The sequence below is a fragment of the Chamaea fasciata genome, unplaced genomic scaffold, assembly GCF_029207755.1.
Source record: "Chamaea fasciata isolate MVZ Bird 193981 ecotype frontalis unplaced genomic scaffold, bChaFas1.0.hap1 SCAF_20, whole genome shotgun sequence".
NCBI classification, from domain to species: Eukaryota; Metazoa; Chordata; class Aves; order Passeriformes; family Sylviidae; genus Chamaea; species Chamaea fasciata.
In genome coordinates this window covers 5,512,541-5,529,031 of record NW_027094105.1, presented here as the reverse complement: position 1 = coordinate 5,529,031, position 16,491 = coordinate 5,512,541, and the positions used below count along the sequence as shown (strand labels likewise).

The 16,491-nt window shown below is 43.2% G+C and overlaps 1 protein-coding gene across 20 annotated transcripts in view; it reads left to right on the top strand.

Annotated features, from left to right (window-relative positions):
* DNM1 (dynamin 1) overlaps window positions 1-16,491 on the top strand; it is a 65,153-nt gene that overhangs the window by 7,286 nt on the left and 41,376 nt on the right. For all 20 annotated transcript variants that reach the window (XR_010723492.1, XR_010723495.1, XR_010723493.1 and 17 more), the window contains exon 2: window positions 16,378-16,451. Coding sequence is in view for 15 of the 20 variants with exons in the window: in XM_066200922.1 (XP_066057019.1) it covers window positions 16,378-16,451 (74 nt within the window). In the remaining 5 variants the exon portion in view is untranslated. The remainder of the gene's footprint in view (window positions 1-16,377; window positions 16,452-16,491) is intronic.

Genomic DNA, 16,491 nt, shown 5'->3' with positions numbered 1-16,491 from the left:
TTATTACAGGCAAATGGACATGTTCAGCTTTGAGGTAGAATTCTCTTCTTTGCTCTGAAGCTAAATTTTTAGCGATTGATTTTTATACCTTTTTCTCCATCCTTAAAGGAGAGGCTGTTGGCATCTCCCATGACATGTAGGTGTATATCATTAATGGACACTTGAAATAACACTGGAAAAGATTAAACATAAAGTGATAAACTGTTCTGTTTAACAATAAATGAAAACTCTATAAAGGTGGCACTATGATGTCTGTCTGAGCCCTTGCAAAGGGCTGCCTTCTCTCCAGAAGTGTTGTGCCAAGAACTTTAGTTCTTCATGCAGGTTGATTTGCTCAGTATTTTGCAGATTACTTAGGTCTGCTCTTCAGAGGCTGGGTCTAGTGCAGCCACCTTTAGCTGCTGGCATAGATCAGGTGCAGGATTTGAGGAGTGAGGGTGTTCTTAGAAAGAATTTGAGGAGGGAAGATGAGAGGCTGCCCTAGATGGCCTGGTAGCACTTGAATTTTTGAGCATGGTCTTTCAGGGCAAGGATGGTAGCACAGCCCTACAGAGGAGTGAGCTCAGGGTTTTGTACCCAGGGACTTTGAGCAGTTGTGAGTTCTGGTCAGTTTTGGAGGTGGTCTGCCTGCAAGCAGGACTGGTTCTGAAAAACTGCAAAAAGTTATTTCTCTTGATTTACATTTATCTGTGATCCATCTAAAGCACATGTCATGCCTCTTTTGGGGTGACTTCATGGAGTTTAGTAATGCAAACTGGATGTGTTGCTCCAAACTAATTACTATGGATACTGGGTTAGGTGTGAAGAGAGGGCTGAGAACATTTTAGTGGTACAGATGAGCAGGCAAGACTGCATCAAAACCCTGTGGTAGGCAACTGAGGGCACAATTTAATGTTAGATACTTAAACAGTTATTCCAGATGACTGATTGATACTTTGTACTTAGGTCCAGCTTGTTTTCAAAGTCTATTCGTGAATATTCTAATAACAGTCGAATATAAAGTGGCTCCACAGTTTTCTTAAGGTGTCTAAAGTAGATGAGCAGACAGGATAGTTAAGTTGCTGGTGTTTACTTCCTTTATGACCTTCGGGTTTGTCACAGCTCTGAGCCTGGTGCTGACTGTAGTAGATAACTGCTTTGCTTTCCTTCAAGACACAGTACAGGAATAATAAGCCCTGAGTCTGAGATCTTAACAGTGTCTCTCTTTTCTCCAGAACATCTGACATGGCAAGTTTTGGCAGACCCAGCCATGACCAAATGGAAGTGAGATGGTCCCTGGTTAGTAGCTTCTTGCAATTCAGCATAACATGCTTTTGGAAGCAGACGTTATGCAAGCTCCTCAAGCTGTGTCTTGCTGACTGGAAGCAAACTTGCCAGCTTCTGCCATTTTTCTGCAAGTCTTGTGACTTGTGTGGCTTTTCTTAGAGCCCTGGCCACAGCAATTGAGCGAACAGAAGAGCAGTGTAGCTTTTGTATTGAAAACAGCAATTTCTAACGTGGAGGTTTGAGGGTATTTTTTTTTTCTCTAAAAGATGCTGTTTCCCTAAATGCTTCTGGAGACAAGTATCAAGAATCCCAAAACTTCTAAGGTCTGCATTGTCATCTCTTCCCTTCCTAAAAATCAGGGCTTATTCTCAAAACTATAAGCTCTGTTAAAATACTTGTGTTGCAGTCGCAATGAACAATAAATGAGGTTTGGAATAAACCCAGTACCTCACTTGTGACGGAAATGGGAATTGAACTGGAGTCTCTGGGGCTGAAAATACTATTTTAATAATGTATTGCCTCAACACTCTCCTTTAACTCTCCCTTTCCTGTTTCTTATGGCTTTGGGCTGCATTGCTGCAGCCGTGTGGAAGGGTGAAGAGTTAATACAACCATAACAGACATGGGAAGTGCTGGGCTCCTGTCTGGCTGCTCACACTGTCATTTTGGGGCTGGGAAACACTCTTGCTGCAAGAGTGGCCAGTGTAGTAAATGTGATGCTTGAGAGAGGACACAGCCAGTGTTAAACTGATACTGCTGTGGATTTTGGCTGCAAAGCCAGGCAGCGTTGCTGTAATGCTGGATAAAAGCTGATCATAAATTGCAGCTGTATTTCAGAGTAGTTTTTCAGCTGCATTCAGACCCTTTCTTGTATCAATAGGCAGAAGTCTACAGAGATGCTGAGCAGTCGGTTCTCAACATCTGCAAATGTTTTCATAGCACAGCTAAGTTACCCTGGAGAGCACTAGGAGAAACTACAGTGTTTCCCTTTTTTTAAAAATTGAGAATGGAGATCCAGGGATGGGGGGAGGCGGTGCTGAATTTCTTGGAACAAGGAAAGAGGTACCTAAAGGCAAAAATCTTGAAGTCTTTGTTCAGTTCCTCCCCTTTGTCTTTCTGCCACTTTTACATGTGTAAAGACAGAGTAAGTTACATAGGATCTGGCTCAGGGCTCTGACAAATTAACAGACTCTTTCAGCCCCGAGAGCTCTTCCTCATACAAGTAGTTACAAACCTCTAAAATGAGGCTTATAATGACTGTCCATTTGCCACCTGCCTTCCAGCACAGGAACAATTCCCTGTCAGCAGGGGAATGCATCTGGTGACCTGTTAGTTCAGAATTAAAACAATAAACAACGAAGCTCTAACCCTCACAGATTTTATGGTGATATTTAGCCTTGCTGACTTGTTTATCATGGAGCTTACACTGCTCTGGGTCATGATGGGACCCCTTGATTCTAATACATGTTAGGTTTTCTCTCTTTCTGGCTGCTGTGATCTCTTGTGTAATCTCTGGATATTTCTTAAGCTGATTGTGCTTTTACTTTTAATAGAAGCTTCTCTATGAATAGCTGGGAATTGCCTGAGCATGGTGGTGGCCTTGAGAGGAGATGTGTCGCAGTGGGGTTAAAGCTATGGGTAAGGAGGAGGTTGGTACGTTCCAAAATGCAGAATACCCTCAGGGATTGGTGCATGACATGTGTCACACTGCAGAGCTGATGCTGCAGCTCCAGCACTGAAACTCAGGTCACCTCTTCTACATCATGCAGCTCTCAGCAGAGATCCCAGCAATAAACTTCTTCCCTCTGGGCTGTGCTACTTTGATTTGTTCCTGTTCCTAAGAATTCCACTGCTTATGCCTATTTGTACAAGACATGTTTGTTATCTCAGGCCTGCAAACTGCCAGGCATCCCAAACTCATTTTTGATAAAGAGATCCATTTCCTGAATGAATTTGTATAGACTATTGAAGGAATGATATTTAAAGAATGTTTACTGCAAAAGAATAAGTGAGTTACTGCATTGGCACTTGGTGTTTTGCCAACTTCTGCTTGAACAAAGTTGAACTCACAGTGGATACCTGGAGGGGCAAAAGCAGATGTCTTGGAAATCACTGTTTTGGTGGAGTGGAGATACAAGGGACAGAAAATTAGTTAAATCCTTTACTTGTGGAAAATAAGGAAAGGAATGGAAGGCTGTAAGACTCTGGTCTGTCTGAGTCACTATGCCACAGTTTTACTGTCGGAATGCCCACTGATAGGGCAGCACCTGCTTTGATCTTCCTTTGGTGTTGAATTTGAGCCCAGCCTCCCATGGTCACTGCCCAAATTTGACTAGAGCAAAATGTGCCTTGTGACATGAGAGGTGGTGTTCCACTGGCACATTGGAACCAGACAGGAGCTCAGATGCTCATCTCTTCTGCGACTATTGATCCAATTTTTGTTGTGGTATATTGTGAATTGTAGATGTCATGTGTGGTTTTTTAAGTAGAGTTTAATGCTTCTGACTTTGCTCTGCACTAGAGGTGTTTGCAATCAGTCTGCTGGGTCTCTTTCAAGGGTTTTAAGAGGCAGTGCCTCTGCACCATGTTCCCAGCCCAAGATGATCCTAATTATATCTGGAGCTGCAGAGGTGCACTGCATAGCAAGGAGCCTGGCATTGTTCCTGCATACTTCTCCAGGCAGAGCAGAGATGTAAATTGGCATCTTAAATTCCCTCTGCAGGACAGCCATGCACTGTGGGCAGTTTGATCAGGATGCCTGAGTGCAACATAACTCTGTTACCCCATGGAATTCTGCCCTTCCTGCCTGGCCTGTTGGAAGGGAAGCAGGCTGCTTCCCCATCCACAACACACTCTGCCTCTTGCCACTGACCTGAGATAAGCTATTGGGGCACATGCATTCAGCTTTATAAACCCACCACCAATGTGTGGCAACTAACAGTGCCTCATGGTTTGTTGAGGTACCATCCTTCCTCATGCAGCTTCCGTTTGGGTTTGTGTCTGTGGGTTCGTCAAAGTGACTTTGCCTTTCCCGATGAACTCTTTCAGTTGTCTGTACCCTTTAAGGAATTCAGGCTCTGGGCAGCCTGTCTCCTTTTCTAGCACACAGTGCTGTCTGGGAGTGGAGGAAGTGTCATGCTGCAGTGATGAAATGTGCCTCCAGCTACGTTTGTTCTTCTCTTGGGTCTTGCAGCAAATACCAGGACTCCAGAGGTGGAGTTTTGACAAGAAGTCTGAGATTATACTTAGCACAAGTATTTGATGTCTTTGAATTTGCCATTGTACCAGGTTTCCTTCTCTGAAGGAGAGAAGGACAAAAAGGGGGATAACCCCCTTTTTTATCCAGAGCCTCCATGTGATGAGTAATGTGAATATTAGTTACTGCTGCATAATGGTGTCTCTGAACACAGGAGAGCCTCTACTGCTGGGCAGCCTTTAGTCTGGACTCAGCTGCAGCCTGGCCAGAGATTAAGACACTGGTGGTGGGAAATAGCAAGGTCAGCCTGCTGCTCGTCAGTCTTAGCAGCCATTAATCCTAGGGTGTTATTGTGGCTGTGCTTTCCCATCAGCCATTCCTGTCCCAGAGTTTTAGTGTACAATTTGTCCTTTTGTTTTCTCACAGCTCAAGTTGCAGGTGCTGAACAGGTCATGTTTTTCAAGGCTGTAGCCTTCTGTTACAGCAGAGCCAGGGGTTGTTGGTAGATTTGTTTGTGCCAAAGCAGAGCAGTGTTGCTGCAGTGTTTTGACAGATCAGTGCGGCTTGAAAAAGAGGCAAAGATGCTGGGTCATGGGTTTACCTTTCTGGCCTTAAAAAAACATGTTTCTTCACTACTGTCATAGGGACTGAACTAATTTGATGCTCTGAGGTGTTGCTGCTGCCTGGTATTTTCTTCTTGGGGACTGTCTGGAAATTACAGGGAAATTCTGCAGTCGCAGAGAGGTTTTTGCCAGGGTATACATGCTTTTGAAGTAGCAAAAGGAAAACTTGCTTTTGTGCTGTGGTGGTGAAAATTAAGCAAGACAGACATGAAGGGTCTGATTTATGGTTTCTGGGTTGGAGAATAGATCATGCAGTGCAATATTTCTGGTGTTAGTTTTTGGGCTTTTTTTCACATGAGTAAAACCAGCCTTGTTTCCTTTCTCCTGGGATTGTAATTCTCGAAATCAAAACTGCATTTTCCACAAATGTGTAATCCTTACTGCCACATCCATTCAGGATACACCAGGCTGCTTATTCTCTTGAGCTCCTGATATTGTTATGCAGAATCAGTGCTGTATTATTCGTTACCTTGAATATCCCAAGGCAGCAAACAAAATCCAGGGCTTCATTTTCTGTTACTCAGAAGATCCTAGAGGAAGCAGCAGTGCTGCAATTTTCTGCTCTCTCCAGCCTCTGCTTCCCCAGCTCTGCAGCCTGGAGTCAATGCGGCATTTGCTATAACGGGCAGTGACTTTTTGAGATCAGGCGGTGCACTGTAGGCTGTACCACTCTCTAAATAATTCTGCACAGTAAAATGCAGAGCTCCAAACAAGAAAATGCCTTTATGGTTTTTTACCTGCAGAAACACAGAGTAAATTGGCTCACAAGTGGCACGTGAAGTGCTGGAGTGTTCTGTTTTGATTTCCCGTCTGTGTTCTACGTCCTCACGTATTCTGGACTAACCCATCTGCAGGAAGATAGCAGGGAGGGAGCTGGCAGATAACTCAACCCTCAAAATGGAGGAGGGGAAGAATATTCCTGATTAATTCTCTCACAGCAGAGATGAACTGAAGCAAGTAACATTTTGGATTAGATGGTCGGGTTTGTATGCTGGGAGTGCTTCTTGTTTCTCCTCCAAACTCTTGACCTGTAACTGTAGATACTTGCTTAAAACCTTAGCAGCTTGGGGCTGATGCCCACCAGTGAGGGATGCAGGAGCTGTGTGGACATCAAACTGATTTGTTTCTATGGAAACAGTAGATTTCACCGTGTTTTAGGGAAGCAGGAGGGGAATTATTCCCCTGGGCCTGGTTCTGGCTCTCAGAATGGATTGGTTGCTGCACAGCAATTGTAGAGCAGCAGCCCATGAAGGGATTATCTATCAGCCAGTGATCACAATTAGGGAGAGAAGCACGTGGCTCCAATCTGCTCCCATTGTGGGATTCCCAGGGTCACAGCCCTCCATGGCACTTAAAAACAAAGAGTTTAACCTTGGGTACTCCTAGCCCCAAAGGCAGGCTGCATTGCAGTGCAGGCAGCTGCACCCAGACTCCTCAGCTGGGATGGCTGAGGGAATGAGCTGTGCTTGGTCCTCACCACACCTTTTAGGCAAGAGCTGAAAACTGTTTGTGGTGTCTACCAGGTCTGGAGGAAGCTGAGATTTTTCAGACAGGCTTCAAGTGATGCTTGCTGATGAAATATTGTAAGTCCAGTTTGTTGTCCTGCTCTCAGAAAGCCCCAGCACTTGAAGTGCTGTAACTAGGGGTGATGATTTTGAGCCCTTTTTTCCAAAAATGAAAGGTAACCTCATGAAACCACAGAAGGAATCAAAGCATGAATGTGAACCTTGAACAGGTTCAGATAAGAGCTTTTACTAAACCCCAAATATACTTAGTGGTCTGTAGAACTGAGTCTCTTATAACGCGCCTGGTGCCCTTGTGCAAGATCCCAGTGCTGGTCTTTCAGAAAGAGTTAACCAACACCTGTGTGTTTCAGGCTCTCAGGTCCTAAAGGCACTTACCTATCCAGGCTCTAGCACTGACTGAGAGGGAGAGCTTGTATTTCTAGACAGAAAGAAGGCAGACCATGGAAAACTGACAGAAAGGGTAATGCCTGTGTGTGTTTGAACCTTTGCCCAAGGTACTCCCTTGTTTCCTACAAATGTAGGGCAGGAGCTGTGTAACTGTCTCTGATGGGGAGATATTGTGTTTGCTCAGCTTCTGTCTCCCCTTACTGTATATAGAGACTTCCTATATTCCATGTTATGTAAACTGAGTTAGGGATGCAGGGCAGTTTCTAGCAGAAATTCTTGCTTTATGCTTTGTAGTACAGCCACTAAGTCAATTGGATGGGATAATCCTGGTTATGGATTTGCAGGGGTGCATCAGAAGAATGCAATATCTCTGCTTTGCTTTCAGGTCATCTAAAAATATATATATAGACCTTGAAAGTCAGGCCAGATCCTGCTGTGAGGTCTACCAAGCATAAAGCTGGGGTGTGCTGGCTTCTTTGGAATTACTGGAGACATACAGCAGCAGAAGTGCCTGGGGCAGACTCTTGGCTATGCCAGTTTAGTCTGCATGCTGGCAGGCCCCCAGGCCATTGACTAGAAGTGTAAGAATACCTGTGACTTCCTTGGAAGTCTCTTGTCCTGTGGAAGCAGGGCAGCCATGAGGGCTCTGGAGTTGTGGATCTGATTAACTGGTGCACAGCAGCTCCAGCACAGCCGTGATTTGGCATGATGCACACAGCTGTCTTCCAGATTTTGATGTATCCTGAAGCTAGTGGAGTGTGAAACAGAAAAATCAGCCCAGAGGATTCAAATGAAAATAAACAATAGCAAGACTTATCTTATCCTACTGCTTCCAACAATCTGCATAGAGGCATGTACAGGAGAGGGGCTGAGATGCAGAGAAAGGAGATGTGGAAAGAGTGGATGAGGGAGGCACCAACTGCTATGGATGGCTCCTGGGTACCAGTCTGTGCAGTGAGAGATAAGCCAGAAAAGCAGAATTTGGTGTGCTTAGGGGAGGGATGGGGGAGAGAGCTGTTTCCAAGTGAGCATTCATATAAAAATTGCTGTGTGCTTTCCTTCTGGCTTTAGCAGTGTTAAGGAAGGTGCTGCAGGCAGAAGCCTGAACACGGCCACTGCAGTTGAAATATCAGTGATGTGAGAGGACATTGCCCCAGGGTGTTCCCTCTCTCGTTGTCTGAGCCCCCTCAGCCCACACTTGGCTCATAAAACAGGTTGGGAGTGGGAAAAAACACGTTTTTGGTTAACACTTCTGATGTTCAAGGCATGTGGATGCTCCCAGAACACATGAATGTGACAGTGCCTTCCAGTAACAAAAATCTTTTTCCTGTCCTGTAAGAAAGATCTGGGCACTACCAAAAATTACCCAGGCAACAGTACTGGACACTGTCACCTCTGTATATGTATATCAGTGGCCAGTAGTTGTGTTGTGTCCTAGGGTGAGGAGACAAGCTGATGATAAAATGGCTGAGATGGAAGCTTGAAATTCAACTTCTGTCCCTCCATGGCACATCAGTTACCCCAAATGTCAGTGAAACAAACCTCACCATTATGCCTGTCCACGAGGAACTGGATTTGTGTAGGCTTTCAAACAGCCAGGCATGCAGCTTTCTATGGAGGTGGATTCTCTTGGAGGGGGCAGTCTCCTGAAAGGTTTCTTGTCTTTTCAGCAGGGCCTGTGGTATGGGGTCATTGTGGTTTTTGAAGTGTTGCGTTTTGCAATACATACAGGTTTCTGAGGTGGCTTTATTGAGGTTTTATGTTAACTCTATAAATACACTGTATTTTTCTTATTTTGAATGAAGTGAGAGCACAGTGTGGGAAGAAGATAGAGGAGAGTTCCAGAACATGGCATATCCACTGGTCAGTGGTAAAAGAGGTGCAGGAAACACAGCAAAGGTGATTCTTGTGGTGAGAATCGTGTCAATTCTGGAGCAGGATGTGGTGTGAACATGTGATACTACTATTGCTACACTTAGTTATTACACTGAATTAGCATAGTTGCTGTCCTTTCACGTTTTAAGACCTCAGTGCCTCAGTCTGCGCAAAGTCTCGGGCAGAACATCCCTCCCTTGCTGGGCCCTGTGCTGATATCAGGTGCAATTCTGTACAAAGGAATCGAACAACTTGAGGCAGATTGGGAGAAAGTGCCAACTTCAGAAGTTACTTTCTACTTCATTCTCTACCCTCTCTGACTCGCGTTTGCAAATTATCCAGTTTTATGTTCTAATTGTGTCCAGCTTATACTGGCACTTGTGTTTTGTCCTGCTTGGGCAGCACCTGTGAATTTTCTAGGGCAGCCTCTGGGAGCTCACCTCAGGCACAGCAAACTCCCACACTTGAGAGGCTGTTTGGTCCTTTTGCTTACTGACTTGGGGAGCTCTACTGGGGAGAAGGCCAGGTGTTGGAGAGGCTGTTTGAGGGTCAGAACTATTCAACAAAGCAATTCTTAGTGCTCCGAGCCAGCACAATAGTGTTAGCTTCCCTCTGCACTATTGTAAAGAGGAACTCAAGGTACAAGGCAGTAGGAAGCCTTCTCTTTCATTTTTTTGTTTCTCCTAACATGTATATTATGATGACACTCATGAACTATTGCCTGTCTTTATTTTTCACAATTGTTTTCTTGAATAATGAATCATTGTGCACAATAATATTGCCAGTATACTGGAAAATGGTGTACTTACAATAGATCTTTATTTCTATATGTATCCATTGTGTGATCAGTACCAAGTGCATCCTAAGAAATTACATTATACTGAGTGCTTATGGAATTGCTCTTGTTCACTGTGGGTTAGGACTAGGCATACTTGTGCTGTGGAGATTGGCTGATACAATAACACACATCCTCTGGCTTAAAGTTATCTAAAGGTGCTAACCTTAATGGAAAAAACCATGGCTTAACTAGGAACAAGACTTACCACAAGATTGTGAGTCTGTATGACTGGTGTCCAAGTTCACATGATGCAGTATGAAAGGAATATGAAAGTTTAGGGTAGAGGATAACAGAATAGCAGGTTGATGGATGTTTTTGTTCATAGTGCACCTGTTTTTAATGCTGGCTGTTCCTCTTGGCCTGTCTGGGTTTTTTTTTTTTTAGTTGAGAAGTACTTTGGCTCAGGCAAGAGAAGAGCTCACAGAACCAACCAAGTTAGCTGGAAACTCTGAATCTGCAATGCAGCTCTCTTGGTAACCTGCTGAGTGGCAGGGGAAAGAACAAATTTGTATTTGTATACTTGAGGTATGGAGTTTTTTACAAATGTACTTGCATGTTGCTTGAAGGATCAGACCAGGAAGGTGCTCCAAGGGCAATCCCGCATCCTTCTTCCTTGTAGTAGAACTGCATGATGTCTGTTGTGAAGGAGCACCAGGGGTTAGTGACCAAGAAGTACAAAGCTCCACCTGTCTCTGAGGTGTTTGTTTTAGGAGTCAATATGATTAATAATAAATATTTTTAGTGTGTGGTTAATATACCCCATAGGTGTCAGCCTGTGTGTTAAGGATTCCTTTTCATGTGCTGAAGTAACATGTTTAAAAATACAAGTGCTGTGAGATGAAGGGCTGTTCAGAGAAAGGTATAAGCTGTCCATAGAATGCATCTTGTATGAAGATGTGAATGTTGCTGATGGGCACAGTGATCAGAAGAATCGTATGTCAAAGGTACCAATACCCCTAGATTGGCTTGGGATTGTTGTAAAACACTGTGCTGTCATCAGCTAGGGAGGAACTCTTGATCTGGATGTGTGAGAATGATGAATGATCAATTATGAGCCTTGACAGGTGAAAATGGTTTGAAGCTTAAGCAGGAGCAGGTCTGAACTGTGTAACCAGACAATAAAATCCATAGGGACAGAACTGTATTTCCTGTGGTATATTGGCACACTGCTTTGTGCAGTGCATTTCTGATTGAATTGCTGTCCCCAGGCACCATCAGAACACAGGAAGTTACAAGTACTCGAATTAAAATACAAACAGCCGTGTGAAATTATGGAGGCTGTGTGAATTTTAATTTTCTAAGACTAATATAATCCAACCCGGGGATTAAACACATCCCTTAATACCCTATTTTTCTATAGATGTTTAATAAGAAATCAAATTGAAATTAAATGATCAGATGCGTGTGTTCCCTTCTGTTCTTTACAACTACTTTTATGTCTTCACAAACTGCTGTTTTGGCTCTTTAACTGAGGCTTTAACTTCTCTAGTGCATTCTAATTCAAGAATCTCAAAGGTCTGGCAAACAATTGACTGCAACAATGCTGTGTTGGTTTGTCTAGACCAGGCCTAGATTTGTATTTCAGAGCCCTCTACAAACAGCTTTCTGAGCTTTCTATCTTCTCTGGAGACAGGGAAAGCAAGCATTTGGTCTGTGTTCCATGTGGAACAAGAGGTGGTACCGTGGGCTCTGTTCTGGTTTTGGCTGCTGAAAAGTTCTATTGTAACATCATTGGAGACAATAATCATACATGGAAAAGCTTTGCCTCAAAGTCCTTTCAGAAGTACAGATTACCAGTGGATGGAGAAGGTGCAAAACTTGAATTTGGTGGAAAGGGGGAATAAATGATGCTTATAAATGCAGTGGTAGAGAGTCTATGGAGAAGCAGTTGCAGCCTGAGCTGGTGCGTGGGGATGCCATTCTGCCCTTCCGTGTTAGGAAGTTGTGGTTATCACTTCTGATATCATGGCTACAGGGTCAAAGAGAGGTTTGCAAATACCAGATTGCCAGAATGAAACAGCGCTGTAAATGTTACAGGAATCTCTAAGCCTTAGAGCACAAACCTAAAGCAGTGAGCTGACGCTTCTGGCAAAGCATGAAGGGACAACTGGCTCGTGCAATCACTTGTCTTGGATTTATCAGGATTTGAGGGCATTTATTCCAGCAAAGCTGGTGGACCAGGCACAACATGGCCCTAACAGTCACTGAGATGCTCAAAGACTTGCTCCTCCTCTAGAGATCTCAGTATCTCATTTAACAGGAAAACATCAGATCAAGTACTTGACCAAAGGAGTAAACAGGTATTCTTTGGTCTGAGCAAACTGTGTGTGTGTGTGGACACAAATGTGCCCCTACTGCAGTGAACTGGCTCATCTAAATATCTTCTAATGGACAGTCACCTTTTCTTTAGTGTAGCAACTGTGAATAAACACAAGAAACACGTCTGAAAGTTTCAGTCTGTGCCTCTTCAGGTAATCCTAAGCTTTCCATATGGGTATGTGTCCTACTTTTCTTATTGCATCTATCTTTGCTTCCCTTTCCATACAGTATATGTTGATTTATACAAGCAGTTTGTCAATCTCCTTTGTTTTATGAATAGTCTGGGCAAAGTGTCTTTGCTTGATGATACTTTTAACTCTTAGTCCTCTGTTCTGTGCAAGTCATTAAATGATTTTTAAAACTTGTTTATAGAGCAAAGGGTTGTGGGGGTTGTTTTTTTTTTGGTCACTAATAGCCTCAAATAACCTTTTTGTTCTGTAGGATTCTAAGTTACTTAATGCATGAAGGCTTTTTGTATGTAGTGTCTGGCTTTAGTTAAAAACTTCAAACAAACAAACAAACTAAACAATTAAGGAAATCCCAATTCCCAGTGGCCTGATCATAAATGTATTGTTGCACTACATGAAGATTGCTTTAATGTGTTTTCAAGGTGTTTGGATTTTGTTTCAGTGTTGCTTTGCAGTAACTGTTAGATTGGTTCCCTTCCCTTCAATGCTTTTTTTACTGCATTACGAATCAGCTTTCAGCCCAAATCTGCACTCTCATGCAGCTCTGCATATGAAAATAGTAATAAGACTGGAAGGGATTGTGCTTGCCTCGAGGTTGCTAGTCAAGGATATGTGTAAGCACTTCAGAACTGAGCAATGCAAAATACCACAGTAAAATGCCTTTTCAGGTCATTTCCCTGCCTGAACTCTTTCAGCTCATCAAGACCCATCAGGATTTGCATCCTTAGTTCTTTTTGATGCCTTGGTTTAGAAGAGGAGATCAGTATCTGGTCAGACCAAGAATTTACCTACCTCAATATTCTCTCTCTGCCTGTTGTTAATAAAAAAATGAGTATGAAATACAAAGAAATAAGTCTTCCAGTAAGTGATGTTTTGGGAAATGTAGCCTTGATAAAATGCTTGGAATTGCATTGCTAGAACTGATACCTCAGTATAGTGATTCAGAATTTTGAGTCAATAGCTGAGAAAGCCACAAGCAAATTAAGTATTTATATTCCCTGAATACGGCTCTGTCTGTTTTAGCTGCTACTTTGTGTATTTTCTAGATGAAGCCTAGCCTGAAGGAGTGGCACAGTGTTGTATTCCTGCTTTAAAGCACAGGAAATCAAATGTTGTGGTGCACTGCTGTGTGTTACAAACAAAGCAACAGAAAAAGGACTTTCCAATTCTTAAGATAAAAAGTGAAAGAGAAAAACAGGGGGTTGGTGCCCTCAACCTGAGTAACATAATTCGGGCACAGTCATGTATAGTGACGTATGTAATGAGGCTCTGGTGTCATGCTAGAGGCTTCCTTGTCTCAGCACTTAAAGCCTTTATAACATTTCATCTCTGAAGACTTATTCCATCTTTCTTATTCCTCCCTCAGCTTTGCTCTTTTACATCTCACCTGCTGGAAATGGATAAGCCAGTTTAGCTCCTCTGCTTTTGCCTGCCTAGGTCATCTGGCACGTGGTGGCTTTTTCCTCATGTGTTGTCTTCCTGATTCCAACTTGGTGTCATCACTTTGGGCTGCTCTTGCTGGAGCAATAGCTGTGTGTGTGTAGCTCTTCCTTCAGGCTCTGAAGTGAACTCAGACTGCACTGGGCATGTTGTCTGTGTCACATGTGCTCTGTGGTTGTAGTTTATTTGCAGGAGCAGTTCGTGCCCCCTGCAAGAGGGCAGGCAGGGCTCTCCACTCCTCCAGCTCCTCGACACTCAGCCAGCACCCTGCAGAATTACTAATCCCTACTATTTACTACTTATTAAAAGTATAAATTTACTTTGTCGTTTCTAGGATTTGAAAGGCTTACCTGGAGCAGGAGGAGGAAGGGATTTTTCCAACAGACTGTAGAGAGAAAGTAAATGCAGAATAGGAAATAACATGGATAGCATGAAATGATACTGCATCAGTTGTAGGGTTTTGGTTGGTTTTTTTAATAAAGCTTTTTGGCTTTAACTCCTGATAGGAGTCAAGTGTAGAGAAGATTTGAAAGTTGAACTGCATTGCATGTACATCCCAAGAGTTTGTGGGTAAGAACACACATTCATTTTCTGATATTAAGGATCAGATTTGCATGTTTTTTCACTCAGAACTAGAGCAGCACTAGGGATTGTTTGTTTAGATGACAAAATTTAGCCTGTGGATTTGTTGTCTGGTCCGCTAGAAGACTTGGTGGTTTTTCCTTGGAATAGCCTGGGAGCTACTTGAGTTAACAAATTAATTGGATCTTTTTTAATAGTGCTGGAACCCAGTGTTGTAGGTTTTCTGTCTATCTTTGTCTTGAGATTTTTTTCTTAGTAGCTATGATAAAGGACAGCAGAGAAATTGGGATTTTAACGAAGGCAGGGTCAGGAAAACAGTGCAGCATGAACAGGATCTTGCTTCCTGTTGATTTCACGCTCATAAATGCAAGTAGTCCTTTTTCTACAGTAAAGCAAGATTTGATACTGCAAGCTGGAAACCAATAACTAGGGGACTGTCTTGGTGTGTTGGAAAGGGAATCTGTAGTAATAGGATTCCTTTTTCCCAGGTATAAGTTCAAAATAATTCAGTGGAGCTCAAATGGATTTGTTATGCTAACAACTGATACAAGGATAGGACGTTTCCACATATTGCCCACAGACATCTATAGGAGTGGAGCTGAGACAGCAGAAAACTGTTACAATGATGCAGTGTCTCAAAGATTCCAGGGTTAATCCCATTGGAATGGAAAAACTCGAGCTGTATTATTTGAAAATCAAATGAAAGGCAATCCCCAGTTAACTCTTTATACCTCTGGAAAGTCTAAAATAATGAGAACGAATTTCTGTCTAATTTTAACTGGTAAAGTTTTACCAGAGGTTCCATTACTCCTGACTTAGTAATTAATAGGTGACCTTTTTATTTGAGGTTAGAGGATGTACAGTGTCTCTTTACACTCATTTCACTTGAACCTAGTCTCCAGTTTTTGATATTACCAAGTTATTCTGACATTCCCACAGATGGGGCATTACTTTTGTAGCTGAGAAAATGGAAATACAGAGAAGCAGAATAACTTGCATAGGGTTACTCATTTCCTGGCCAAACCAGGAGCTGAGACAGGCTCAAGGCCTTTTCTGGTGTGTTGAAACAAACTCATTTCTCATCTTTGTGGACTTTGTCAGTCTTAAGTTCGTGCAGGAGTAAGAGGAAGACCTCAGTGTAGAGAGCCCTGGATTTCTCATTCAGCAGAGTTAATAGTTACTACTGAATCAGCAAAATTATTCCTTGCCACAGCTATGAAGGGAAGGAGGATTGTCTGCCAGAACCCTGCCAGTGTAGGCAGGGCTTCTTTTGACAGAGAAAACTGTGTTCATGCTGTAGGAAACACATTTTGAAGTGATGCTTCTCGCAGTAGGTAAGGAAGCAATTGATTATATTTTCAGAACTGCTCAGTGGCTCTTGAAGAGCCAAGTACTAGAAAACCAGGCCACAAACTGGCAAGGTCATCAGCAGATGCAGTGAGCACGCCTAGCTTTGGATTGGAAAAAAAGGAAAAGCAAAGGAGAACTGGTGGGCTGTGGCTGCTAAGTCAGCATTTGGAGAATGTTAGTGGAAGGACGCTTTCCCTTGAAATTGCTTGAAGTACACAAAAGTTCAGGATTCTTGTAAATACAGAAGGAAACTGCTGCTTTTGCCTTGGCAATACTGATATCTTGAGTAGTTATAGCCAGGAGAGACCCTCTGTGGAAACAAGCCTTTGGCTGCTGGTTATTTTCTCAGTTGTATCACATGGTGTTTGCACACTGGGACAATGTGGTGTCTTCCCAAGCCCCAAGTGCAGGGTGTGAGTGAATTTGTGTAATTGTTTTTGCCAAAAGGAGGCATGCTAGTTCTTTGGCTCTGTGTCAACTTCTCTTATTTTTTTCCAAAGTACAGACAGCTGTATTAAACGGGCTTGTTAGTTAACTTGGAACTTCCACTGAAGGAGCTGTACTGTCACAGACATGATTAGAGGGACTGTGCTGTGAGTGTGAACTACTTCAGAACAAGCTCTTGTCCTTCTCAAGGAGAGGCACTTTGTGTCTAGCGCCTTAAACTTTTTTGTGGGCATAGCTGGGACTCCCTCTTAGAATCCATGTACACTTAGAGAAGCAGAAAGGCTGTGAAAAGGGAAGGAAACAATCACTCACTCATCCAAAACTTCCTGTTTCATTTCAGGGACTTTCTGCCACGTGGATCTGGCATCGTAACCAGGCGCCCACTGGTCCTTCAGCTGGTAAATGCCAGCACAGGTGTGTGAGCTCCCTTCCCCTGTGTGTCCAGCTGGATTGC